This window comes from Pseudoliparis swirei, chromosome 5 (assembly GCF_029220125.1).
Source record: "Pseudoliparis swirei isolate HS2019 ecotype Mariana Trench chromosome 5, NWPU_hadal_v1, whole genome shotgun sequence".
Lineage (NCBI taxonomy): Eukaryota > Metazoa > Chordata > Actinopteri > Perciformes > Liparidae > Pseudoliparis > Pseudoliparis swirei.
The window spans coordinates 20,855,832-20,882,551 of record NC_079392.1 but is presented as its reverse complement, the minus strand read 5'-3'; the positions used below and the strand labels follow the sequence as shown (position 1 = coordinate 20,882,551).

At 44.8% G+C, this 26,720-nt stretch overlaps 1 protein-coding gene across 3 annotated transcripts in view; it reads right to left on the bottom strand.

The window, feature by feature from the left end:
- abl2 (c-abl oncogene 2, non-receptor tyrosine kinase) overlaps positions 1-26,720 on the bottom strand; it is a 33,764-nt gene that overhangs the window by 5,114 nt on the left and 1,930 nt on the right. The window contains exons 1-11 of one of the 3 annotated variants that reach the window (XM_056414593.1): positions 7,482-7,725; positions 7,034-7,198; positions 4,026-4,321; positions 3,612-3,884; positions 3,318-3,402; positions 2,968-3,145; positions 2,662-2,846; positions 2,416-2,568; positions 2,008-2,097; positions 1,313-1,495; positions 299-313 (exon numbers count right to left, since the gene is read on the bottom strand). In XM_056414593.1, coding sequence (XP_056270568.1) covers positions 299-313; positions 1,313-1,495; positions 2,008-2,097; positions 2,416-2,568; positions 2,662-2,846; positions 2,968-3,145; positions 3,318-3,402; positions 3,612-3,884; positions 4,026-4,321; positions 7,034-7,198; positions 7,482-7,593 — 1,735 coding nt within the window. In that variant the 5' untranslated portion in view covers positions 7,594-7,725. Of the gene's footprint in view, positions 1-298; positions 314-1,312; positions 1,496-2,007; positions 2,098-2,415; positions 2,569-2,661; positions 2,847-2,967; positions 3,146-3,317; positions 3,403-3,611; positions 3,885-4,025; positions 4,322-7,033; positions 7,199-7,481; positions 7,726-26,720 lie in introns of those variants that run through there. The other 2 variants (XM_056414591.1, XM_056414592.1) reach the window with 2 other exon arrangements.

The window sequence follows — 26,720 nt, the reverse complement described above, 5'->3', positions numbered from 1 at the left end:
CCAATCATGCACATGCAAACACTAATTCAAAGATTTACAAGCTGCTCTTGTAAAAGATGGGATGATGGAGACACTACGAGGACTTGATAACGCACGCCGTACAGAAAGTGCCCAGCCCCGCAGGTTGCGAAACTTTGGTCAAAGAGGGAAATACATGATCACACTTCTGCCGGTGTTTAAATCACATGGGGACGGTGCACAATCTTTGCGAAATAGACAATTAATTAGATAAATCTAACACAATATAACGACAAACTGCATGTGAACTGAGTAAGGGCACCAACTCAGCATTTCTTACTTGGCATGGTTCTCTCTTCAATGATAGCGTTTGCATGAAAATATAAATGCATACAAACAAGGATTATTAGTACAACACGTTAGACATGGAAATGAAGTCATAACTGTGGTTACAATCTTTGTGGTTTCATTCATATCAAAACGTACACTTGATGTTCTGCATCATTACAGTAACAATTCTTATTTGATTTCTGACTTTTAAAAAAAAGGAAGGCTAGCGTTTAGTTTAATAGTGAATAGTTGTTGTTAATGTATCATGTTCATGGTCCAAGACATCAAAGCTAAACAGCAGCAGCAGAAGTAAGTGAGAAAAAGAAAAGACGGGGACAGACGATCTTCTTCACAGTAAACACACAAATGAAACATTTTATTTTCAATAAAAAACAAATAAATATGCAATAAATTAAACGAGACAAGACAAACAGACATTATTTAAATTTAATATTGGGGGTTAGCAAATATGAATACATGACGTGTTACCAACTCTTGAATGGGATGTGGGAATAACAGGAATACAACAAATAGGACAAGACAGAATATGACAAAAACATAAATAACAAAAAACGGTTTTCATTGATCACTCAATAAATTTGTGTGTGTGGTCGACCTGGCGTGACCTCCTGAATCACATGATCACATTTATATTTTATAATTTCATCTTTAACATCTTTTAATGGGTGTCGGATGACATGGACCGGAGCACTTAAGTTTCAGGGCTGAATAAACAGAAACTTAGAGCATTAGCAATAAAATACTTCCGAGTGCTGAAACAGTTATAGGGTAAGGGACTACGGCAGGCTGTGCTTGCAGCTCTGCCTTGAGACAGCACTGGCTTCTAGACAGATGCCGGCACCAGTGGTCAGTTGGTCAGGAAAAATGACGGCCCTTCTTTTCAAGCGCCGGGCTTGGCGGCGCCGCAGTAGACACTGTGAAACGACGTTCTCTGGAATACCTGCAGAATAATAATCTGGTGCATCTGACTGGTTGGAAGAAAGGTAGGCATGGCTGGCTGTACCTGAGTGACCGTGCGTGCCATGGTCAGATCGTCCGTCGAGTCCACCCTCAATGTTTTCCTTGTTTTCTGTGTGCTTGTGGAGTGTGCGAGATTTGGAAGGCAACAGGGGCATGTCGTGACTGAAAGGGTGCAGTGGTCCGCCGTGACCAGAGGAGGCCGTCTTACAGAGCTCCTCTGCTACCTCTGCAATGTACAACACAAGATTCAAACTATTAGGAGGCAGTCACAATTCAACAAACATTTATTTTGTGGTTAGTTAAACATTTTATGTTCAAAATGTTGCACGTTACCCTATTTTATACATTATGCTGCTCCAATTACACGGTTTCTTAACAGAGATTAATAAAGTTGTAACTTATATAAAATTGCCCAGCCGTCTCGCAAGGCAGCTGCTGAGCAAAGTTAAGTGTCAGCGTTCTGCATGAAGAGATATGAACGAGAGTTTGCGTGTTCAGCTCCTTTAGAGGAGGGAGTTCAGAAGCTTTATGAATTCTTTCCCCTGTGAAAGGGTTTTTTGGGAGTCTTTCCTGATCCGATGTGAGGTCCAGGGACAGGGATGTCGTATGTGTACAGATTGTAAAGCCCTCTGAGGCAAATTTGTAATTTGTGATAATGGCCTCTACAAAATAAACTGAATGAATGCAGGTTTTGAGCTCCACAAAAGACTTCTGAGAATAAAGTGCATGTTACTCTACCTTCAGAGATGCTGGAGTCATGGAACATTGTTTCAAAGGCTTGGTGGATCTCCGCAAACGAAGGCCGGTCCAATGGGCTCCACTGCCAGCCTGAAAGAGTCAGACAAAAAGAGGTGTTAGTAAAGGCCAGTACCGAATTTGACGACTATATAAGAGTCTAACAATCAGGTCTTTCACAGAACCTGTAATTCCAGACTATTGTTTGCAAGTCTGTTTTCTTCATTTGAATTACAGGATATGGAAGGGAATGCTGCAAAATGTGATATGACAAAGGTTTCGACAAGCATCTAGGAAAGATTAACGCCCAAACCAACTTTCCCAAAGCCGTCGACGTCTATTCATGTCCTTCCACTTTCGTGCAACCACGTGGTGAATAAGCAAAAGGCAGGAATGATGGATTCTACTCACATGCTCTCATGAGTTCATAGACTTTGGGTGGGCATCCCTCGGGCTGTTCCATGCGGTAACCTTTCTCCAGGAGGTCATAGACCTGAGAGAGATCGATTCCAGGGTATGGAGACATGCCATAGGTGGCGATTTCCCAAAGCAGCACCCCGAATGCTGTAAGGAAGTGGATCAAAACATTAGCAAATGGAAGAATGAGCTACAAGAGAGGAACAACTTTATATGAATGTACACGCATCTATTGCTCACCCCAGACATCAGACTTGATTGAGAAGGTGTTGTATGCGAGGCTCTCTGGTGCAGTCCATTTGATGGGGAACTTGGCCCCAGCGTGAGCCGTGTAAGTATCACCCGTCATCAACCTGCTCAGGCCAAAGTCTGCAACCTTCACAACGTGATTCTCCCCGACCAGACAGTTCCTCGCTGCGAGATCCCTGAGGGAGGGAAGGTGAGGAGAAGAGAGGGAGAGAAAGGAGGGGAAAGAGAGAATTAGATTACTCTGACAAATTAGGCAACACACACACACACACACACATATCGAGAGTATCCCCTCACCTGTGTATAAATTTTTTCTTCTCCAGGTATTCCATGGCAGAGGAGATCTGTGTGGCCATGTAGAGCAGCGCCACAGCGTTCACCTCCTCCTTGTCACAATCTCTCAAGTAGTCCAGTAGGTTGCCGTGTGGCATGTACTCTGTTACGATGTAGAACGGAGGCTCCAGCGTACACACACCTGTGGGAGAGGCAGCAGTTTGAATAAAGGTGCCAACAACCACCAAGAGTGAATGTGTCTGACAAAGTCAGCGTAAGAGGGATTTAGAATATATTGAGATGAATATAGTATGAAAATTGGTTTGGTTGTGTCGAGGCACAGTGACGTAGAATCCGTGTTCATAAACACTTACCAAGTAGTTGAACGAGGTTTGGGTGTTTAACCTCCTTCATAACGGCTGCTTCTTTCAGAAATTCTTCAACTTCCATGGTATCCTCCTGTCATTATGGGAAATGAACAAAAAAGCAAAAAGAAAAGAAGCATTGTTATCAGTGGGTAGGAAAGACATGGCAGCTGGGAACAAGTAACATGCTGCATGTGTATTACCAAGGTCTGCCTGCAGGTGGCGATCCATAACCACTTTTACAAACCAGCTTCCCACAATAAAGCTCAGTGACAATAAACTATGCCAGGAGGGGGCTCTTACCTTGAGTGTCTTGACAGCCACCGTTAGGTTGTACTTTTTCCACACTCCCACGTACACCTCTCCATACTGGCCTCCTCCCAGCTTGTGCTTCATGGTGATATCCGTGCGTTCCATCTCCCACTTGTCGTGGATGGGGGACACACCATACACTGTGGGCTTGTTACATTTGGGTGCTGGGTAGTGCAGGGTGGTGACCAGGCCATCGGCTACAGTGGAGTGATGATGGACCAGCTCGGCCAGAGTGGCAAAACGACTCTCAGATGTCACATACACCTGAGGGTGAGGTGGGCGAGGACAATGGGAAAGGATGGGGAGAGGGACAGAGTTAATAAATGCTCTCAAAGTTCTAACGCCAACCATCAGAAAAGATGAAGCATTCTCTCAATCACAACCACACTTTATTCTTCACTCTACCTTTCCATCCGAGGAGGTGTTGATCCGGTAGTGGTAGACCCTCCCCTCATAGCGAAGAGAAATTGACAGCTGTCCGGGGCTGCTCTCGCTTTCCCGGACCAGGAAACTGCCGTTGATGAGGGACGAGAGCAGGTACTCGGCGGCGCTGCGCGACACAGGCCCATGGTACCAGCTGTGCTTCTCCAGACTGTTGACCGGCGTGATGTAGTTGGAGGGCACCCAACCCTGGCCGTTCTTAGAGCGCACTTCACTCCACTCTCCATTCTGGTTGTAGCCCAGCACACGCAGCTTCTCACCTGGACATAGTGGGGGGGGGGGGGGGGGTCAAGACTTGATCTCGTGGTCAGTGGCAGCGTGGACTGGTGGTTAACGAGTTGTCATGGCCTTTATCTCACCCATGTGTACGCTTAAAATGCCCAATGGAGTAAAGCTAGTCAGTACTTGAGTAAACCCTGCAAGCCAGTTTGATGAATCTCTAATCATGAGTTTAAAAGAAAAGGTTTTTATGTTTTATGATTAAATATCTGACGCTGATTACAGGATTTCATTCATTTTTCTCTCAGATTCCTTACAGAGACTCAACAAAGAAGATAGTTATCAGGTCCCAGCGTTGGTTAATAACAGGTCCCACACAGGAGAGAGGAGTCATGTGTTTGACATGCCTCTCATTAAAACTACATCAAAAGCCTGGGTTGGGTGAACTGCATATCTGTCAGAGAGGGCTCGGCGAACCCAGACATGTAGTGACTTGGTCTGTTGCCTTTATCTCTGACATCAGCGCTGAAGACGACATGAGTGGGCAGAGCGGTTCTGTGCTGGAAACAGGACGGGGGGGGGGGGGGGGGGAAGAGACCCATCAGTGTAAATAACATTTAATGACGCAGCGATCAGTCCCGTCAGTCTCATGGAGGATTGGAGGATGACAAGAAACAGGGCAGAGACTTTTCTGGGAGTGATGGTTCGGCAGAAAGCAGAGGCCAAGTCTGCCTGGGAAGGTGGATCTACCTTCCACTGCTCTTCTATCACAAGCTTAATTTGTCTTCCAGTCCAATTATCTCTCCGTCAGACTCAAAGCTTTACACACAAAGTACGATGTGTGCGTCTTGCTTTGGATACAGATGAGACAATCATATCTGATCCAGGAAGTCTAGGTGAAGGAACATATGAATGCATTCAAAAGGCTTATGAGACGACAGAACACCATCTAGTTTATAATACTCACAAAAAGCTATTTTTGTCATTTGATAGACAAAGGAACTAAAACGTCAAAATTAAGATATCCAGCTTTTCACACAGGGCTGAAGTGGATCGTAATGCAGCTAGCAGGACTCTGTTGCATGCCTTCACACACACACACACACACACACACACATTTAACTACAGTAAGCCCAGTCAGTCAGTCAGTCAATCATGGCCCACTAGCATAACCAGCAACTAGAGCTGCTGGTCTCGCTCTTAAAGTGACCCACTAGGCTGGCTATCCACAGAACTCCATTAAAACCAGAGATGGTTATCCACATCCAGCCCACCAATCCAACAGTCTCCTCTGTGTCTGTAAGTACAGAGGGAGTGGAAACACTGAGTGCCTCCTTGCCTCACACACTGGGAGCCATGTCTGCCTGGTCCTAGTCTGGCCTAGGCTGGTTCAGCCTGTCACAGAAAAGAGACAAAGATTAGCCACAGACTTGTGCTCATTAACTCCCTTCTCTGATGAGCCGGGCAGATAGGAATAGTGCAACGGAGCCTCGGAGTGCACATGTGCTCGCATGTGGGCAGGAACCTCAGATTCAGTCCATGAGTCAGGGTCTAAACATCATTTCAATCCCAGGCAGCTGCCATGGAAGTCTGCAAACGATGGATAATGAACACTCTGCCACGTTTCATGCATTAGATCAGTTGGGGACACAATCCTGGCTGTCTCTAATATTATGGGGATATTTTAAGCCTGGGGAAAGATGTTTGACAAGTTAACTGCTGGTTGCATCTCAAGACAACATTTCCTTGTCACACGCTCTGATATTATTGATGCGGCTGACAGGAAGAGGCTGAACAAGCTGATAAAGAAGGCCAGCAGCGTGCTGTGGTGTCCTCTGGATACTGTGGAGGTGGTGGGGGACGGGAGGATGATGGCAAAGCTCTCGTCCCTGATGAACCACACCTCCCACCCCATGCAGGATGCACTCGCAGCTCTGAACAGCTCCTTCAGCCACCGGCTGATTCCTCCCCGGTGTCTGAGGGAGAGGAACCACAAGTCCTTCCTTCCTGCTGCTGTCAGGCTGCACAACACACTGCAGTAGATCGCTGGAGATCCTGGCAAACTCGGCACTTTACTTTACTCAGCACTTTACTTTATTTTCCCCCTGTATATTTATTAGTATTAGTTTTTTCGTATTTTTGTGTGTGTTTTTTAATATTTATTTTCATTTGATGCACCGCTGCTGTGATTTTTGAAATTTCCCCACTGCGGGACAAATAAATATCATCATTGTTCTACCTCTGGACTAGTGGATGATAAAGTCAACAAACATGTGGTGTAAAAGAAGTAAAGTGTAGTGTGAAAGACGGATGTGAGGGGATTAGGCGGTTGACAAAGAAAGCTTTTGGCTGGGGGTCAGATACGGGCTGATGTCACGACAGGGTGCGATTATAGTGACGGTTGACGAAGTTCTATTGACACACAACATTCCTCTGGCATAACTGTACTTTTACTCATCAAACATTCTTTCAGCTGGGAGTTACTGATCTGCCAATCACAGGGATTGCCTCCAGGAATTTACCAATGTCAACAGTATTGCTTAGCAAGACCCAACCTTCAGTGATGATGCATGGAAAACAATCGACTGAAGAACACGTTTTTCAAGTCTCGTTTCAGGACATGAAACCCCTTTTTTTTGTCATAAGTTTACGTCATTAGCCAGTCAACAGGCAAACACCGTGAACATAAACAGTTGTTGCAATCAATTTAAATTGAATCAGAGAAAAGAAATGAGTGCTACACTATTGTTTACCTTTAGTGATGCTGAGTGTGTTGTCTCCGCTGGCGACAAAGTCATAAAGTGCAACGAAGAGGTTCGGGTCGCTTTCGGCCGCCCCGAGCAGGTTCTCCTTGGAGCTCCAGCGCACCGCCTCCGTCAGCGCTGCCGAGTCCAGGCCGAAAGGCCGGTGGAGAGCTTCTGGGGGAAGAGAAGGCGCAACGGTCAGGGAGCGGGAAGATAAACTGGAGAAAAATGTGCCTGGGAATGCAACATCATTGACACAGGTGGACACCAGTGGAGGAAGAAAAGAAACAATCATTCAAATCATACAGAAAAACCCAAATAAGTTGTTTTGGGTAGAATAACCCTCAGCACAAAAAGCTGTCCATGAGACAAAAAGCAGTCGCCGAGGCAAGATGTACTCCAAACGCATGATAAAGATTCGACATGATCCGAAGAGTCCGTTTCCCTGATCGTCTACCTGTCTGTCCAGTCGGCTGTCGCTGTGTGAACCCTGTGTGGCGATGGCGGCCGCTCAGAGCTGTCCACTCGTCCTCAAAACTGCTGTTTGCCTGCAAGCACCTCAGAACCATGACTTTACTGTATCCGCTCTCTGAAGAGCGCCGTTACCAATGGCGACACACAGAAGCCGGTCGTGTTTCGCCCGGGCCAGGTAAGATCTGAGGCGGGAGTGCTTTTTCACTTTTTGTATGGAGCTAGAGGGAGGAGCTACGGCATTGTGGTAGGAAAGAATCTCTCTGGCTGCAAAATGCTGCGATTACCATAGCTACACACAGACACACACAAACACACCCACTCACTCTCAGACGCACCATGCAGAACAAGTACATGCGTGGCGTACACGTACAAAACGCAACAGCTGCTGCCAAAGTCACTGCATGTCTGGACAGCTGCTGAGCAAGAGGGAGGTACGGGTGGCCAACAATGTCTGTAATACAACAACTTTGAAATGGACAAGCTATTACTTAGCACTTTTTTGTGTCTCAAAATTATAAATGAATGCACAATTTAGAAGAATTCAAAACAGAGCATTGCATAAAGTCCTACATTCATAAACATTGAAATATTTGACTCAATAGTTGTTTTGGGGTTGCGCTTTGTGTTGCAACTGCACTGATTTTTACTTGTCGAAATGCAACGCAATGATAACATCACATGGCCATGGTCTGGGGAACAGAAAGACAACACAAAGCACTTATGAGGACAGCCAACGGTCATCTTCCGGTTTTCAACATCTGCAGTCGTTACAAGCTAACTAACAAGGAACTAGTTGATTCTTAAAATTAGACAGAGGAAATAAGCTTTCTTATTTAACTGTAATGCAGGCTTTAAGAACAGGGGGAACAAATGTCGAGTTACTGTGAGGACCCTTGAATTTACCTATAAACTAGACCAGGGGTCGGGAGCCTATGGCTCGCTTGAGTTTAAAAAAAGAAAAATCCCCGCAACGCCACTGTAATTTTCTCTATCGCGCCAGATTACAGCATAAGTAATTTAAGGTCCCTTTCTTAAAGACGTCTTTGTTTATTAAACTAAACGTCTGTTATTGATCGTCTCTACAGCAGCATGTCACTCTGTCTCTACATGTCGCGTTAACACTTCTCCGCTTGCCGTCTCGCGCACCGCAGAGCTCCGATGCCGGCGTGTGTGCGCGCATCGGGGCAGAGCAAATAAAAAGTCACCTGCAGCCCCCCGTAGCATCATGCAGCACCAGAAGTCACATTAAAAGCAAGACATATTTAATTTATTATACGTTAAATATACTATATGGCTCTCAATGAAATATATTTAGTAGAGATGCACCGATCAGGTTTTTGGTGCCGATCACCGAAATCAGTATCTGCCGATCTGATAATACCGATCACCGATCACGGTGTTGATTGAAGCATTCTATTTACTGTGTAGTATTATTGCCTAGGAATATGAGGAAATACATATATAAAGCACCTCAAACATTAAAGAAATTACAGATTTCTTTAAACATTTAGGACTTTTACTTTGAAAATTGTCCTAATTGATACATTAAAATTGTTTGATTGCTATTGTAGGGGATTTCAGATATGTATGGAACACATCTGCATTATTCATTTCCTGGAACTCTTGGGGAAATCTATAAACAGGACTTTTCTTAACATACAAAAGTCTGACTTATTTTTATAAACTCTTCCTTGGTACAGTAACAATGTTTTAATGTTAGCATAATTTAAGCTAAATCTCAGAAACGATCTATAAAGATACAAAATCAGTTCATTGTTTACTTTTATATGTTCGTGTATGATTTGTCGACATCTTATTTTGATAAACGGATGTTGTTTCACGTAGTTCTATCCGCTAACTTTGCAAAACCGGATGTTGTCACTTAAATCCTTCCGCTAACTTTATCAAAACCCTCGCGCGCTCCTGATCGAATGCATTTACCGTCAACATCAGTCTATAGGGGCAGACATGTGAGAGTCGGCTGAGTTGACCCAGAGATTCAACTCGGAGGACGGGGACGCCGCTCGTTGCGTGAGGATCCCCTCGTGGACCTCTCACTCTGCGGCCCTCGCCGGGCGCATCGTCTCCGTTGGCGGTGCGGCGATTGAAACGTCTGATAGTTCTCGCAGATGTTACGTCATCTGATCGATCGGTTTGATCGGCCGTTTTGAGAACGCCGATCAAAACCGATAATGGGAATATCGGCCGATATGGATCGGCGCCGATCAGATCGGTGCATCCCTAATATTTAGAAATATTTGGCATTTATGGCTCTCCCAGTCAAAAAGGCTCCTGATCCCTGAACTAGACCATTAGCGAGACAACTGTCATTAGTGCAGAGGTTCAAATGAAATACAAATAATTTAAATGGTATATCAGAATCAGAAACAGTTTTATTGCCAGGAATGTTTACACAAACGAGGATTTTTTTGGCAGTAGGTGCAACATTTGGACATGACAAACAACAATCATCACGACAGAAAGACAACAATAATGTGAAAGTGTTTGGGTGTGTGCTTCAAGTGATGTGTGTTTTAGTTAAAAGTGTATGTTACATGTGGCGTGTGTTTAGGTTAAAGTGCATGTAAATAAAGTGACATGTGTGTGGAGGAGGCCTCAAGTTAAAGTGCATGTTAAAGTGACGTGTGTGGAGGAGGCCTCCAGGAGGGAAGAAGAAGGAGGAGTAGGAGGAAGAGGAAGGAGCGGGAAGAAGGAGGAGAGAGGAAGGTGGAAGAAGAGGTGGTAGTCCTGGGGGTGACAGTCAGTCAGTGGGGGATCCGGGCTCCATTGATGAGCCCGACTGCCGACGGGAAAAAACTTTTGGTGTGGCGGGTGGTCTTTGTCCTGATGGACCGCAGCCTCCTCCCAGAGGGGAGGGACTCGAACAGGGAGTGTCCAGGGTGGGAGGGGTCAGCGACAATCTTTCTGGCCCGCTTCAGTGACCTGGAAGTGAACAGGACCTGGAGGGAAGGCAGATTGCAGCCAATAACCCTCTCGGCCGAGCGGATGATGCTCTGCAGCCTGCACTTGTCTTTGGCTGTGGCTGCCAGACGGTGATGGAGGAGCAGATGATGGACTCAACGATGGCCGTGTAGAATTGTACCATCATTCTCCCTGGCAGGTTGAATTTCCTCAGCTGCCTCAGGAAGAACATCCTCTGCTGGGCCTTCTTGGTGATGGAGCCGATGTTCAGCTCCCACTTGAGGTCCTGGGTGATGATGGAGCCCAGGAAGCGGAAGGACTCCACAGCGTCGACGGGGGAGTCACACAGGATGAGAGGGCGGGTGGGGCTGCATTCCTCCTGAAATCCACAACCATCTCCACTGTCTTTAGAGCGTTGAGCTCCAGGTTGTTCTGGCTGCACCAGGTCACCAGGTGGTCAGTCTCCCACCTGTAGGCGGTCTCGTCCCCACCAGAGATGAGCCCAATGAGGGTGGTGTCATCCGCAACTTCAGGAGCTTGACGGACTGGTGACTGGAGGTGCAGCTGTTGGTGTACAGGAGAACAGCAGAGGGAAAGAACACAGCCTTGGGGAACCTGTGCTGGTGGTCCGGGAGCCTGAGACGTGTTTCCCCAGCCTCACGTGCTGCTTCCTGTCGGTCAGGAAGTCTGTGATCCACCTGCAGGTGGAGTCGGGCACGTGCAGCTGGGAGAGCTTGTCCTGCAGCAGGGACGGGATGATGGTATTGAAAGCAGAGCTGAAGTCCACAAACAGGATCCTGGCGTAGGTTCCTGGGGAGTCCAGATGCTGGAGGATGTAGTGAAGGGCCATGTTGACTGTGTCGTCTGCAGACCCGTTGGCTCTGTAGGCGAACTGCAGGGGGTCCAGGAGTGGGTCGGTGATGGTCTTGAGGTGTGACAGGACCAAAGCGTTCAAAGGACTTCATGACCACAGAGGTCAGGGCGACGGGCCTGTAGTCATTGAGTCCTGTGATCTTAGGTTTTTTGGGGACGGGGATGATGGTGGAGGCCTTGAAGCAGGCTGGAACGTGGCATGTTTCCAGGGAGGTGTTGAAGATGTCGGTGAACACCGGAGACAGCTGGTCAGCACAGTGCTTCAGGGTGGAGGGGAGACGGAGTCCGGGCCCGCTGCTTTGCGGGGTTCTGCTTTTTAAACAGCCTGTTGACGTCTCTCTCCAGGATGGCGAGGGTCGTCGCTGAGGAGATGGAGGGTGCTCCAGAGGTGTGAGCCCCTGATGGGCTGGGGGAGGGTGGGCTGATGGTCTGTGGCTTGTTGATGGGGCTGTGGGGGATTGTCTCAAGACTGCTCCATTGTCTTTCAAAGCGGCAGTAGAACTCATTGAGCTCGTCTGCCAGAAGCACATTGTTCATGGAGTGGGGTGATTTGGGCCTGTAGTTGGTGATCTGCCTGAGCCCTCTCCAGACAGAAGCAGAGTCGTTTGCTGAGAGCTGCTGTTGCAGTTTCTCAGAGTACAGTCGTTTAGCATCTCTCACCGCCTTGCTAAACCTGTATTTTGACTCTGTGTACAGGTCCTTGTCCCCACTCCTGAATGCCTGGTCCTTCTGCAGTCTTAGCTTCCTGAGCTCCGCTGTGAACCAGGGTTTGTCGTTGTTATAACTCACCCTGGAGCTGGATGGAATACAGCTGTCCTCACAGAAGCTGATGTAGGAAGTTACAGCCTCTGTGTACTCATCCAGGCTGTTGGTAGCAGTCCTGAAGACATCCCAGTCAGTACAGTCCAAGCACGCCCGTAGATCCTCCAGAGCCTCACTGGTCCACTTCTTGAACTTCCTCACCACAGGTTTGCAGAGCTTTAGTCTCTGCCTGTATGAGGAATCAGATGAACCATGACGTGGTCAGAGTTTCCCAGTGCAGCTCGAGGGACGGCGTGATAGGCCCTGCTGATTGTTGTGTAGCAGTGGTCCAGAATGCTCTTCTCTCTAGTAGGGCATTTAATTGACTGTCTATATTTAGGAAGTTCGTGGCTGAGGTTTCCTTTGTTAAAATCCCCGAGTACAATAACTAAAGAGTCCGGGAAGGTCCGCTCCACACACCGTATCTGTTCGGCGAGGGTCCGCTGTGCCTCTTGCACGTTTCCCTGCGGCGGCATGTAAACTCCGGCCAGGATGAATGAAGCGAACTCACGTGGGGAGTAGAAGGGTTTGCAGTGAATGATAAAAGATTCCAGGTCCGGCGAACAGTGCTGTAGAATCACCGTTACGTCGTTGCACCAGCCGTTGTTGAGGTAGAAGCAGATTCCTCCACCCTTTGTTTTTCCGGAGAGCTCCGTGTCCCGGTCCGCTCGGAACAGCTGGAAGCCAGCCAGCTGGAGCGCAGAATCTGGTATCGATCCACTTAGCCATGATTCCGTAAAGCACAGGACGGAGGATGAGGAGAAGTCTCTGTCTCTCCCCACCAGCAGCTGGAGTTCGTCCAGTTTGTTGCACAGTGAGCGGACATTGGAGAGAAATATGCCCGGCAGCGCTGTACGAGCTCCCCGTTTCCGTAGCCGTACAAGCGCCCCTGAACGTTTCCCTCTCAGACGGCGTCTCACCGCGTGAGCGAAGGTGAGCACTCCTTTCACAAAAATGTCCAGTAACTCCACAGAAGTTAAAAACGTTGGAAATAAATCCGCTGGAGTTGTTCCCCTGATGTTCATGAGCTCTTCTCTGGTGAAAGAGCTCCGGGAATCACAGCAGAAAACAGTATTTAAGACGAAAACAACAAAAAACATCGCGCACCAACGCACCGAGGCGGCCGTCCGCGGCGCCATCCAACACAGAAAACATGTACATAGAACATAGAACCCCATTATCACCGGTATCCGATTCAGTTATTGAGTCGGTATTGGCTCGTTATTGTTGGTCTCATAATGGAACAGCCCACCAAACTAGCCAAAGCAAAGCCATGCAGCCAGGAGGCTGGTGTAAAATACTAATTGAGATCAACAAGAGCACAGAAGTAAGCCTGTGAAAGATGGACTCTAAAAAAGGTCAGCTAATGTGTGAACAATCACACGCAGCGGAGAACAGAACATTTCTTTCCTATTTAGTTTCCAAATCAGAGAATTGAGAAACCACACTTGATCAAAATCAGATGCCAGGAAACTTTGTATCTTCAGACTGTAGTTAGCAAGTCACTGACAAGGATGCCGCTTTTAAATCCAAGCTTCGGCGACACCTTATGCAATTAAACATCACGAATACATTACTTTTTGCTCGGACCAGTTACGGTCGGCCCATGCCAACTCAAAGTTCTGAGTGACATCTGAGTGTTATTGCTCTAATCGTGCAAAGATGGCAGAACATCATCAAGAAATTAAGCATTTTCCATCGTTAGTCCACATCATGTGGCACACATGCCGTGCACGCGGAGAGCTTTTCTGAGTTCTGTTCAAATCCGCACTCAATATCTTCCTCCCATGCCAAACAATTTAGCTCAATATAGTCTAGTCTGGCCACATCTATGCACAAAGCTTGCCCACCTTTGTTCTGGACCAGCATGCATTGCAGCGCGGCACTGGCTGTGACCTGGCTCAGCCACAGTTCCCAGTACATCTTCAGTCCGAGTATCCAAAGAAGCACTGAAGGTTTTGTCGAGCCGCTGCGATGACTCCCAGCAGTTGTTTAAAGCTTGACCGTGTCTAAGGAGACTGAAAAGCACGAGTGTACATTCTCCTGGAGCACGCGCTACTCTCCTCACTGCTGGAGGGCAAACGCTGTGCGGGGAGCAATCCGAGAGAGAGAGGGAGAGCACCCAGACAAAGTATTTACCCACAAAGCCCTTGAATCAAACCACCTAAACTTCTGAAGTTACAGTAGTGACTAGCAGCCTCCTGCTGGGAACTCCCGAGCAGCTTTGATGTGGCCAGAGTCACAATGTTCAAGGTCCATCTGGCGAACACAGACATCCATGACTGATGGTCTCTGCGGTGTAACGCACTGTAAGAGATGGCAAAACGGGGCAGAGAGAGGGAACAAGAAGAGTGTGCGGTAAAGGGGGTGGGCATGTACAGGACTGTCTCAGAAAATTAGAATATTGTGATGAAGTTCTTTATTTTCTGTAATGCAATTACAAAAACAAAAATGTCATGCATTCTGGATTCATTACAAATCAACTGAAATATTGCAAGCCTTTTATTCTTTTAATATAGCTGATTATGGCTTACAGCTTAAGAAAACTCAAATATCCTATCTCTAAATATTAGAATATCATGAAAAAGTATACTAGTAGGGTATTAAACAAATCACTTGAATTGTCTAATTAACTCGAAACACCTGCAAGGGTTTCCTGAGCCTTGACAAACACTCAGCTGTTATAAATCTTTTTTTTAACTTGGTCTGAGGAAATATTAAAATTTTATGAGATAGGATTTTAGAGTTTTCTTAAGCTGTAAGCCATAATCAGCAATATTAAAAGAATAAAAGGCTTGCAATATTTCAGTTGATTTGTAATGAATCCAGAATGCATGACATTTGTTTTTTTAATTGCATTACAGAAAATAAAGAACTTTATCACAATATTCTAATTTTCTGAGACAGTCCTGTATGTACAAAGGTGTGTGTGTGTGTGGGGGGGGGGGGCTGGATGTATGGTATGGAGGAGAAGTTGAGTTGAATGTGACGTGTGGGAGGGTTTGAGGCCTGGACCAGATGGCTGGTCTTATTCCCCTGGGGGGGTCCTATTGACCCACACTTTTCTTCCGTGTGTGTGTGTGTGTTAGTTAATGTGCATGACTACAACTGCTGTAGTCAGGCCGAGCCAACTGTCAGAGCTGCTCCTCTTACATAGCTACATATCACATCACTGTTTTCGGGAATGTTTATAATGAAATAGTAATATTATGCTGTACACATTTGTCAAAGATCTCAATTTGAGGAATCTCTATTCAAGTCATCCCAGACCAGCAGCAAAACACAAACAGAAACGCAATCACTGACTGGTCAAGAGCTCCGAGGCGCAAATCAATTAACCCAATCACATCGTCAAGTTCCATCAAGTTGATCATATTTCTTCACTCGCTTTTAAATCTTTCTTATGCTCAGACAAAAAGCGTGACGCTGCTCCACTGGGCTGAGCTCATGTGCTGGAGCGTTTGATTGCGGGAGCAGTTGGTCTGCGTGGGGTATGTCGTGTGCCCGTCAGAGTGCCTCGTGTGTGCGCTCTGAAGCGTAGCACATGTGCGTTCGGAAGAAACGACGGCATTGTGTCGAGCGAAGCAGAACGGGTATCTGCAAGTCTGAGGGGCATGACAAGCTTGCACCCCCTAAGACAGCTGGGACAGAGGTGACCCTGGTCCTAGGACGCACACGCGCCGTGTGTGTGTGTGTCTCTCTGTGTGTGTGTGTGTGTGTGTGCATGCGTCTTTAAAGCATTCCCTTCACGAACCAACCGCCTTGTGCCAAAGTATTAAACACAATAACGTCACGTACACACCCTATTAAAAAACAATAGAGATCGTATGTGATGCTTATGACCAGCGAGTTAAGGGTGCATATTTAGAAGCTAGAGAACAAAACATAGCAGCATGACATCCAGAAATAACTCTGCGGAGCCGAGCACATGGTGCTGGTGGAGCGGAGCTCGCTGGCCACAGGAAGATCTCTCAGAAACCTCAGACAATGCCGTGGGAGAGACCCACGCACAAAAGACAATTCATACGCTTATACAGACAGGCCAGAACAGATCCAGTGGCAGACGGCGAGACAGAAAAGGTGAGGAGTATGGGAGAGTCAACGATAGACAAACAAGGGGGGCTGGAGAACGACTGTGTTGTAATCTTGTAGCAGCCTTCCTGATAGATCATGTTTAACATGGACTTACTGTTTGCAATCAAACCGATGGAAATCTGAACGAAATGTCAATGTTTAGTGGACGACTCAAGAGGAGGACCCCGGTCAAGTCAGGTTCATTAAGGTGGCACCAATGATGTCTGATGGCTTTACAATCTGCACAGTTTAAGACACCCTCTCGTTTCCGTAGGATCCGAAAAGTAAACACTCGAAACACAAAAACATTTTGATCAGGAAAATGAAAATGGGAGAAACTAGAGGGAGAGCCAACAACAAGGGCACTTTTAGGGTAGAAATCCATGTAGTATGTACTAAATAAACATGAGATTTTTTGAATATTGTAATTCAGAATAATTAATGAGGAGATCAAAAGAAAAATAATCGCCAACTATATGGACAAGAAAACGATGACTGAGAAGATGATGATACCAACGTCTGCTCTTCTCTTTTTATATTTTTGTAAACAGAAGAACGTGTTTGGTTTTGGACTATTGGGTGGCATCACAACAGATTTACACAAGAGACATCACCTAAGGCTCAAGGTCATTGTGATGGCCATTTCCCTTTCAGATGTTTTGCAGAACAAACTAAATCGATTAATCAAGAAAAAAATCTCCAATGAAATATTAAAAGTAATCATTAGTTGCAGTCGTGTTTAGTATTTCACCAGGACAAATAAATGTCACTAACAGGATTTATTAGCAATCAACAACAGTTTGAGAGGCAGTGCATCACTCGAGAAGGGTGAGGAGTCAGTTGTTTAGAAAGTTGGTGTGTGGACAAAGGACAATAGCTTAAATGCCCCACTGCTAGAGAGAGAGAGTGTGAGAGTGAGAGTGAGAGTGAGAGTGAGAGAGAGAGAGAGTGGAGAGGCTCAGGAAGATATGCTCTTGTTTCTGAGGACTAGGGGTTTATCGTGTAAAAAGACCACACTTCTACTTGCTGATAACGGTCAGAAACAAGCGATCGTTTCATCAGCAGTGGAACTACTGTATGTGGTATACACTCAATAACCACACACACACACACACACACACACACACTTGCCTTGGTCCCACAGTTCACACATGTCCTCACCGGCAGACTCGGGTGTCTTCTCCCTTAAATCAGACACCCGTCTTTTACACATCCTGGTGTTGCAAACCTCGATGAGTAAGTACGTATACACGCACATACAGGCCGACCGCTGCCGGGAACGCCCGTCAATGTTTTCTATTCAGCTCTGTTCTCTATGGCCACCACGTCGGCTGACGACATGGGAATACATCAATTAGGAAGTGGAGGACCAGCAGTCTGCGACTAAGAGCCAGTGGATCATCCTGGAATGGAGAGGGATGGCGACCGAACCCGCAGCTTGCCCTGCCTCTCAGGGCTCCTTATGGGTTAATAATGGGCTCTAAGTGCTTCCCTCTAGGTGGACTGCCCACTCAGCTAAGTGCTCCTTTATGTGACAGCAGAGAGACTGGATCGCACTTGAAAAACTCCTTGCCAAAATTAGATGAGTCTGTTTCACAAATAAAGTAAATATACAGTTTGACATGCTAAAGAAAGTTAGGTATTCTAATAGATCAATTATATTTCAATACAAATAAAATACAGTTAACCTAAAAGTAAATTCAGCCATTCTGACCCGTTTGATGCATGTGCTTTATACAAATTCAGTCCTTATAAATACGAACAATCCAAAAGCATATATTTATTTTTGGATTGTTCTTATTCATATTTAAGCTTCTCTGAAGCCCCGAGATCAAAAGAAAGCGCGTCATTCTGTCCAGCAGATGCCATAAATTCACACGAAAGCCCCGACATGACAGACTTCCTCACTGCAGATCTGTCCGGTCTTGTCCAATGCATTATGCAATGTTATGTGTGGACCATGTCACATGTCTGTCAGGTGTGCGTTTATGCTCTGAACTCCCCGGTATAAGAGGTGTGTTCACCGCAGCAGCTCTCTCTAAAGCCTTAAAAAGTACACTCTCCGTGTTGCCTCTCCCTCACTTTTCTTTCATCTTTGCGGCGAGGGTTTACAGAAGCACCCGAGGACTAATCTAGATGTCTGAACATCTAATCTGTGTGTGGTGTTGTTTAACCATGCTAGGGTATCGGTTTAAGCTGCTTTACAATGACGCATTTTAACAAACTGACCACAATGCAGGGGGAAATCCTACTTCCACAGCGCGTTTAGTCCGATAGCAGAGATGCAACCGGCTGCCAAAAAAGCCCAGCAGAGCCCCCGCAGTCAAGGTATATGGCATGCCATTACTCTCTTATATGGCACCTTTACTCATTTTACATATAGTCTTAAATTCAAACTGGGTTATTTACCTAGTATAGTGAAAACAAATGACGAGCATCGCACTTATTCAATATTTTCAATAAATTGACTGCAACTGAAAAGTCTCCTGCAATGCTTCACCCAGCAAACATTATGAAACAACAACTTTTAGCCATCTCTTCTCTGAATAATCATAATATATATATATGGTTCTTTGAAATAAGTTTTTTTGAGAAATCATAGGTTAGGGCACTTATAAGCTAGATAGCTTCAGCCTCGACCCTTTCGGTCAGCCACTTTCTTCTTTTGTTGAATTCTGATTGTTGTATATTTTGCTGATCGAAATTAAACTAAACTAAACTAAACTAAGGGGTTAAATAGGGCCCCATTTGTGAATCCCACAGAACCAAACCCACCCCGGGATGGGGTGTAGGAGTAATCACACAAGGTGATTCTCGCCAAACCGTCCCAACCCGTTGGGGAGGTAGGCGATTCATAATCAGACTCGCCTATGAATCGCTCCTCCCGTGTCGGCGATTCTGAATCGCCTAACGCCCACCGCTCCTGTGAGATTCACAAATCCCTGCTGCTTTGCTGGAAATCACTTCTACTTATATGCTCTGGTTCGGCGCTCCGTGACGTCACTAGCGACGTCACAGCACCAAAGCGCTTAGATGTCATGTGACAATGTTTCCATGGTGACGGACAAGGCCACGGAGATCGAAGGAACTGACAAGAAGTGACTTCCACCAGGAAACCTGGTTATATGTATGTATGTACATGTTGTGTATGTATATAAGTACTTATGCGTGTACATACTACTGTTTATATCTGTCAGGGGACACAACATGTAACTATCTAATCTTTCATGGAACAATGTAATTCTCAGGCAGGTTACTGATGCCACAATGGTGCTAAAACGCTAGCTCGCGATTAGCATCCGCTAGCTAAACGGCGCTATCCTTAATTCACTGTCTTCTCCTTAACTACGACACACTTAACTATCAAAATATAGCACCGCCGAAGCGAGCGAACATAACATTAATATATATATATGGCACTCGTGTTTGTTTCTCACCTGTAAACACCAAGACTTACATTAATAGCTGGTCACTGTCTGTGATATGCTGGTCTAACTTGTTTGTTTAACCCTTGTGTTGCCTTAGGGTCATTTTGACCCGAATCAATATTACACCCTCCCCCCGCCTATGGGTCATTTTGACCCGATTCAATGTTTCACCCTCCTGTTACCTTTATATTTACTAACATATTTTACCCTTTGGGTTCAATTTGACGCCAGCAATTAAAACCTCCAGAAAATTATTAGAATTAATATTGTTTTCCAAGTTTAAGTGTGAGGCACTTTATGTTTGTTTGTTGACTACCGAAAGAACACCGACATTAAAGATTGAATGGGGTCAAATTAATCCGAAGGCGGGGGGAGGGTGTAATATTGATTCGGGTCAAAATGACCCGAAGGCAACACAAGGGTTAAGACAAGAATTACGGCGCCAGTCATGGAAAACCCGCTACTGCCCCTACTGGCGAACACAAGTATCGCCCAGCAGCTACTTCAGGTGAAAGCAGGATAAGGAGGTGAAATAAGGATGAAGGGGGCAAGGTACTAACACACTACAATACAATAACAATTCTGATAACAATATTTGCCCTTAAAATATCCAGGGTGCCACTTATGTATATATGTACTTATGTGTGTGCACATATATATATGAATGTATATATAAATATATACTTATGTGTGTTTATATGTGTATATATATATATATGAATGTATATATAAATATATACTTATATGTGTGTGTGTATATATGTATGTATGTACATCTATGTATATATGTTTACCATTTTAATTCCCTTTTACACCGAGTCAGGCCTGTACACCAAGTCCATTGCTCCTGAGAAGACTCACAGCAGAAGACGCTACGCCAGGTTCACGAACTCTGTCAACAGGAATTCAGCCAGGAAACCACATGGGGACCCCACGGGACCACTGCCAAGGGGGACTTGGGACCACTAAGGACCAGTGGAGGGCTGAACAGGAGCCGGAGCGAGCTGCATATAATTCATAATACAATACAGCAAAAAAAGTAATTAGAAAGTCGTAACAAAGCCATAGAATAGTTGGGAGAAAAAGTGATAAAAAAGTTAGAGTATCTATGTAAAAAAAAAAATTATATATAGTACATCCTAAAAAGTCATAGAAAAGCTTTCGTAAAGTTCACCATATAAAGGCATCAACAAGTCATCATAAATTAATTAATAGAAAAGTAATAGTTTAGTAAGTCAAAGAAGTCAGAGAAAAGAGTATCTCATTAAGTCAGAAAATAAATTTACGTTTAAAATGTTTCCTTTCAATATTCAACGACATCAAACACACCAGAGATGTTGTCTCAGTTTGTATAACGTTCAATTTGCCGCATATCTAGAGAAGAGGAAGAGGGAGAATAACACCACCTTTATTCACAAGCGACACAACAGAGAGTTACATGTATAATACACAACAATATCCTTAAAACCAATGTAAAGATTGAGAACCTGTGACGCACTAGAAGAGGAGGCGGCGCCTCTATTTCTGTATTTCCCCTTTTCTTTTGGGACAAAGCTGAAGCCTCTTCAGTCGTCGTGCACCTGCAACCGTCTACACCAGGGGTCTCCAAACTGTTTCCTGTGAGGGCCACATAACTTTTCCCTTCTCTGATTGGGGCCGGGGTCAGTTTGTAACAGAAAAAGTTTGACGATCGCAGGGGTGCCTAAATGTAAACATTTATTGTTTTCCAGAATCCACACATAACCAAATATCACACGCTCTATTTGACAGCGGCTAGTCTAGGATTTGCGTGGCCAGACTGAAAAAAATAAATAATGCGTCTCTGGTATTGTTCAGGGGGCCGGGCCAAATGTGCAGGCGGGCCGTTTCCGGCCCGCGGGCCTTAGTTTGGGGACCACTGGTCTACACAATGAACACAAACCTTGGTTTATGGAAGGAAATGAAATTGTTGCAGTTTGCACTTATGAATGTTTTTTTAAATTTCAATTAAATCTGTAATAACTTAATAAAGTAATAATTTTAATACAATTACGTTTGTATGACTGTTTTTAGGAAACACTAAGGTACCTACTTCTGTGACAATGGGATTGGGCATCTGCCCATATATAAATATTCATAGTTTTCCCACAGTTGAAGATTGACACTGCTCTGCATGAATTTGAATAAAGAAATTAAATTTGCTGTTAATTGCACAAATTGGCCATTCAACCCAAGATTCTTGCAAAAACAGATGATTACATGCACAGGCAGACAGACACATCTGAACCAATGACTGAGAGGAAGCTGTGAGTGCCAGAGGCAACACCACTACTTGGTTATGTTAAATACATAAAACATCATAGTTTGGCTTATAATCACAACAAAATTCAAACAAAGCAAAAGTACTTGTGTTAGGTTGGAGCTATAAAACGACAGCGTACCCAGAGACATCACCTAGTCTACAAGGACTTCCTCAGACTTGTCTGTGAGGTGTCAAAACTAAAGTAAAAGTTATGCCATTTGAGTTTCCCGTGTGGGACCTCGACACAAGTGGAGTGTTTCCCCCACCATTCTATCAGGGTGGCGGCCCGCCCCCCTGAGTCAGGATATTTGAGCACAGCAGAGTGGTGGAGCGCATTCAGGAATTATGACCGACTTGTAAGTAGGGGTGTGAAATTATATTGACACACTTCAGTATCTTGAAGATTTGGGATACTGTTATTGATTATCAATGCAACGATTCTTATAGAGGTTCTGATTGTACAAAAAGTGGTGCAATGATGTTGGATGATCTAGAGACTGATTAATGTCAACATATAAAATGACGAGTGTGATCTGCATTAACTCAAGATTTCATTTATATGGCAGTTTGTTCTTTTTTAAATGCGTTACACTTGTTATAATATATATATATATATATATAGCATTGCTTAGAATATTGAAAAATATCAGATTGTAATCCCTCTATCATGACGTCTATTATATCTCAAGAATTCTGGCATTATGTGCTCAGTAGAATGTGTTGGATAATCCTCCGCACCACATTAGAACTTTACTTACAAACAAGGAAAGAAAGAAAGCATATATATATGTGTGTGTGTGTGTGTGTATATACAGTATGTATGTGAATGTGTGCATGACTTGCCATGTCTCCAGCCTGCAACCCAGAAGATAAACTGCAGTGATAATGGCAGCAAAAGAGAGGAGGACTGATCCTGGAAGCAAATCAATGCTTAACAGACTTGGCACAGGGACCGCCCCCTTTCCACCCATATCACATGTTTTTCCCCTGCTACACCATTGCAGCTTCTAACAGCTTCAGGAGCCACTGCAACAATTTGGCCAGACCTCTTCATAAGTTTAAAACATTTGGTGCTTTTAAGGCTGACAGATGCGAGGGGTGGTTTCTCCATCTGCTAATCCAATCACTCACCGTTCTGATTAATCCTCACTCTTTAATGATATGCGCTGCAGAGAGCTGAGGCCAAGGAATAGAAACTAGGACTGTGGTTTTAGGAACTACAGAAGGTTGACTGGGCGCAGATGCAAAAGCTCAAGGATACAACTGGGAGTTTGGGCACAAAAGCCTGCAGTCACACAACTTTGAAGAAGAAAAAAAACAAATCAGCTCTGTGAAACATTTGAGAAACTTCAGTAACTATTTCTGCCATTTCTTAAAACATGACATGATGCACATCATATAAATCTCTGAAATGTGTGGCAACATTTAACTATGGCATTATAAATTAAAGGGCATTTTTCTGTTCTTCCGAGACAGATGTGGGACAGGGACACGTGCTGGTCAACTGAGGGCCTAACAGCTGAGGGATGGGGACAGAGAAACCTACATTATTTAACAAACAGCCATTATAGAGTGCACAATGGTATGCAGTCCTCAGACATAAACCGTGTCCGATTGTGTGAAAAATAATCTGCACATAAATAATTTCCTTTAAACACATCCATGTCATCACACATTAGTATAATCATTTATGGAGACAATCAGTCAGACTCATCAGTTTCCCTCACAGGAGGTGTGGCCATGGCTCCGCCTAGTGGATAGCCACAGTCACTAGGACTGACAATTATATATTTTTTAAGAAACTAATTAATATTTTACTCCAGGATAATCAAAATGTAACCCTGCAGAAGTGTTTGAAACTTGATTGTCCCAAGATGTCACAGTGGCTGCCGTGTGACGTCTCCTGGCTGCTTTAGCACATGGCGTCCACATTAAAGTGGATTTGTCTCTAATCTCATTTCACCCGTGATGCAAATCAGTTTACGTCCATGGATCCTGGACCCAGTCGTTTCTCTTCTCCTCCGGGGAGCTTTAACAGTGCTGCTCTTCAGCTGGAGCCAGCTCTGCATTCACCATCGGCGAAACTGCCAACAATACTCCAGTTCGCTCATCTGCCCCAATTTCCATTATCGGTTGAGAGTAAAAATAGACGAGCCGAACACTTTGATGATGTATGAAAAGAAATGAAATTATCGGTTCTTACCACAATCAATATATCTATCACTCCACTCAAGGTTCTTACAATCAAGATGTAGGTTTTGATTTAAGACGTTGTAAAATTGAAATACTATCAGAACATCGACCGAGGTCAATCTTTCCACAGATTTGCCTAACTGTCGGTTCAAATGACTCCTCGCTGCAGTGCGTGGATCAGATAAACCCAGTGCAAAGATGGTGATCTCTGAACTCCTGACAAGGCTGAGGGGATGCAAGCATCAATATGCTGCACCCTCTGATTTACCAATACTGCACTTGGACCAATACTCACAGCGGTGGCTCCATTTGAATCAGCACAGAGGCAGTCTGCTCCCTGTCTGTCCTTGTTTCCCTCAGTGTTTTCTGTATCGTCTGTCTAGTGGGGTGAACACGGTCTTGTTGGGAGACATGGATGCTCAATTAGTGATGAGCCCAGGAGAACTGCTGCACACCTGAGCAGGGGACAGGAGCTGACTCGTCTCGTCTCAAGTGGAGAAAGACAGCCCAAAGCCGGAAACTACAGATGTTGAAAAAATGTGAAGAGATGGAAGCTACCGGGCTTATTAACAGTCAATTTACACCAACGGCTTTCAGCCTTGGGTTTATCCCCCTAAAATGACTCGGTGGTTTAAAGCAGGGGTCCCCAACCCCCGGGCCACGGCCCGGTACCGGTCCGCGGCTTGGTTGGAACCGGGCCGTGGAAAAAAAGTGAATAAATAAAGTTTTAAATATTATTTTTGTAATCAGTCGGAAAAATATATTATTTTGAAAAAGGACCGGATACACCCGTGTGTACGTCTGAGCCGCGTTCAGGAGTCTTAAAGTTCGGGTTCATCGCTGCAGGCGAGTCTCACGCGCCGAACCCTCTGCTGGCGGCACAGTGACAAAGAATCTTAAAACATATTCAACCTGCTCAATGAATTCTGTCACTTCAGGGAAATGACAACTGTTTTCAAGTTGGCCGATAAAGTCGCTGCTGTGTGGACGAGTGAACAGCGGAATATTCTACATGTTTCAGACGTTGACCGGGTGGAAGAGGCTTTTAAAAGAGTTTGAGCGGTACTCCAACCACAAAAGACCCGACTGCAAAAGAATAGACCTGCAACCCATTTGTAAACAAACCCACCCGATGCAAAGGACGGTGGCCTTAAGGGACATTTCACACAACAACTCTGCCGGTGTTCTAATAACAGCGACCAGAACTCGGTTAGGAGCAGCGGACCAAACACACGTCTGTGTCGCCGTCTCCATTAGCGGCTCGTTGCAGGTAAACAAGCGCACGGCTCACACTAATTCGGCGCAATGATGAGTTGTAGTTTTGGCACTTTATGCCCTTCGTATAATTGTATGACGTCATATTTATTATGTCATTTATATTGCCGGTCCGTGAAAATAATTTCTGACACGGAACCGGTCCGTGGCTCAAAAAAGGTTGGGGACCGCTGGTTTAAAGCATACCGATAGAAATATCGGTATGCTTTGCACATGACAGCCACTGACACTTACTGGAAAGACAGGCAGCAACACACAGGCATGAGCAAAAATACATTCCTCATCGACTGGCACCTTTCAATTACATCCAAAGAAGGCATAATTTTGTTTCTGAAGTATGCTACTCTGTTATAAAGTGGTTCAAGCTGGATTAATAAAACAACTTCAAACATGTTGCTCTCTGACAACTTTCTTGGGACAGACTCTGAAGCCATTGGAAACACAAAAGCTAATAGATATTAAAATGACGCAAACACCGAATTAGATCTGTTGTCAAACCAACACATCGCCCGACTGGTTGACTCATATTTATACTAGTTGGTTTTTGTACTTCCTTTTGCTGCTGTAGCGCTTTAACTTCCCTGCATGGGATCAATAAAGTTCATCTTATCTCAACTTCCCCTCGGCAAGACCAGGTCACAGAGCGTCATTGTCAAATTCACAGAAATTCAATTCAGCCACTTCATCAATTCAATCACCGCTAATGCTCAACAGATTTGTTCAGACAAAAATGTTTCGATTCTGTTAAGAGACTGATCCATACATTTATGTGGATGACAATAAATTCAATGAGCTGCTGTCTTATTTATTCTGGAATTATAGAAATAGTCTACACTACATAAAAATAACCAACTTGTTTTGTGGCCTTTACTCATCTTCGATTAGCAATGGAAACGCATACATTTAGGTTTGGAAATTGGGAGTTTTGTTTGACATTTTACAAACTAAATGATGTATTTGAAAGAAACGTAGCTTACAAATAAAGAAAACAGTCAAAATGTCACCGACAAAGTTGTGCAAGACAATATTGCATATATCACATAAATAGCCAAGCAGAAAAAAAGCACTTTGATAGTCAGAGTTCACAGTCCCAAGCTTCCTTGCTTAAGAGTCGTTGTTCTATTATTGCGTGCTTTGAAGAGGAGCAGTCTCTCTGCAGAGTGGCTGTGTGACTGCATCCTGGCTGCTATAAAAAGGCCACTCCTGCCCCGACATCGGCACGAACAGGCCGGTGCCGACACGAAGCATCGCTGCACTTAAGTCCGTCTGTCTGTACATGTAGTTCAAGCTGAGGAAGGTTACTTTTGAGATGTGCAAGCCAGGATTGAATACGTGTTCAAATTCCCAAAAGCTTGCATCTTTGATGTTTTCATAT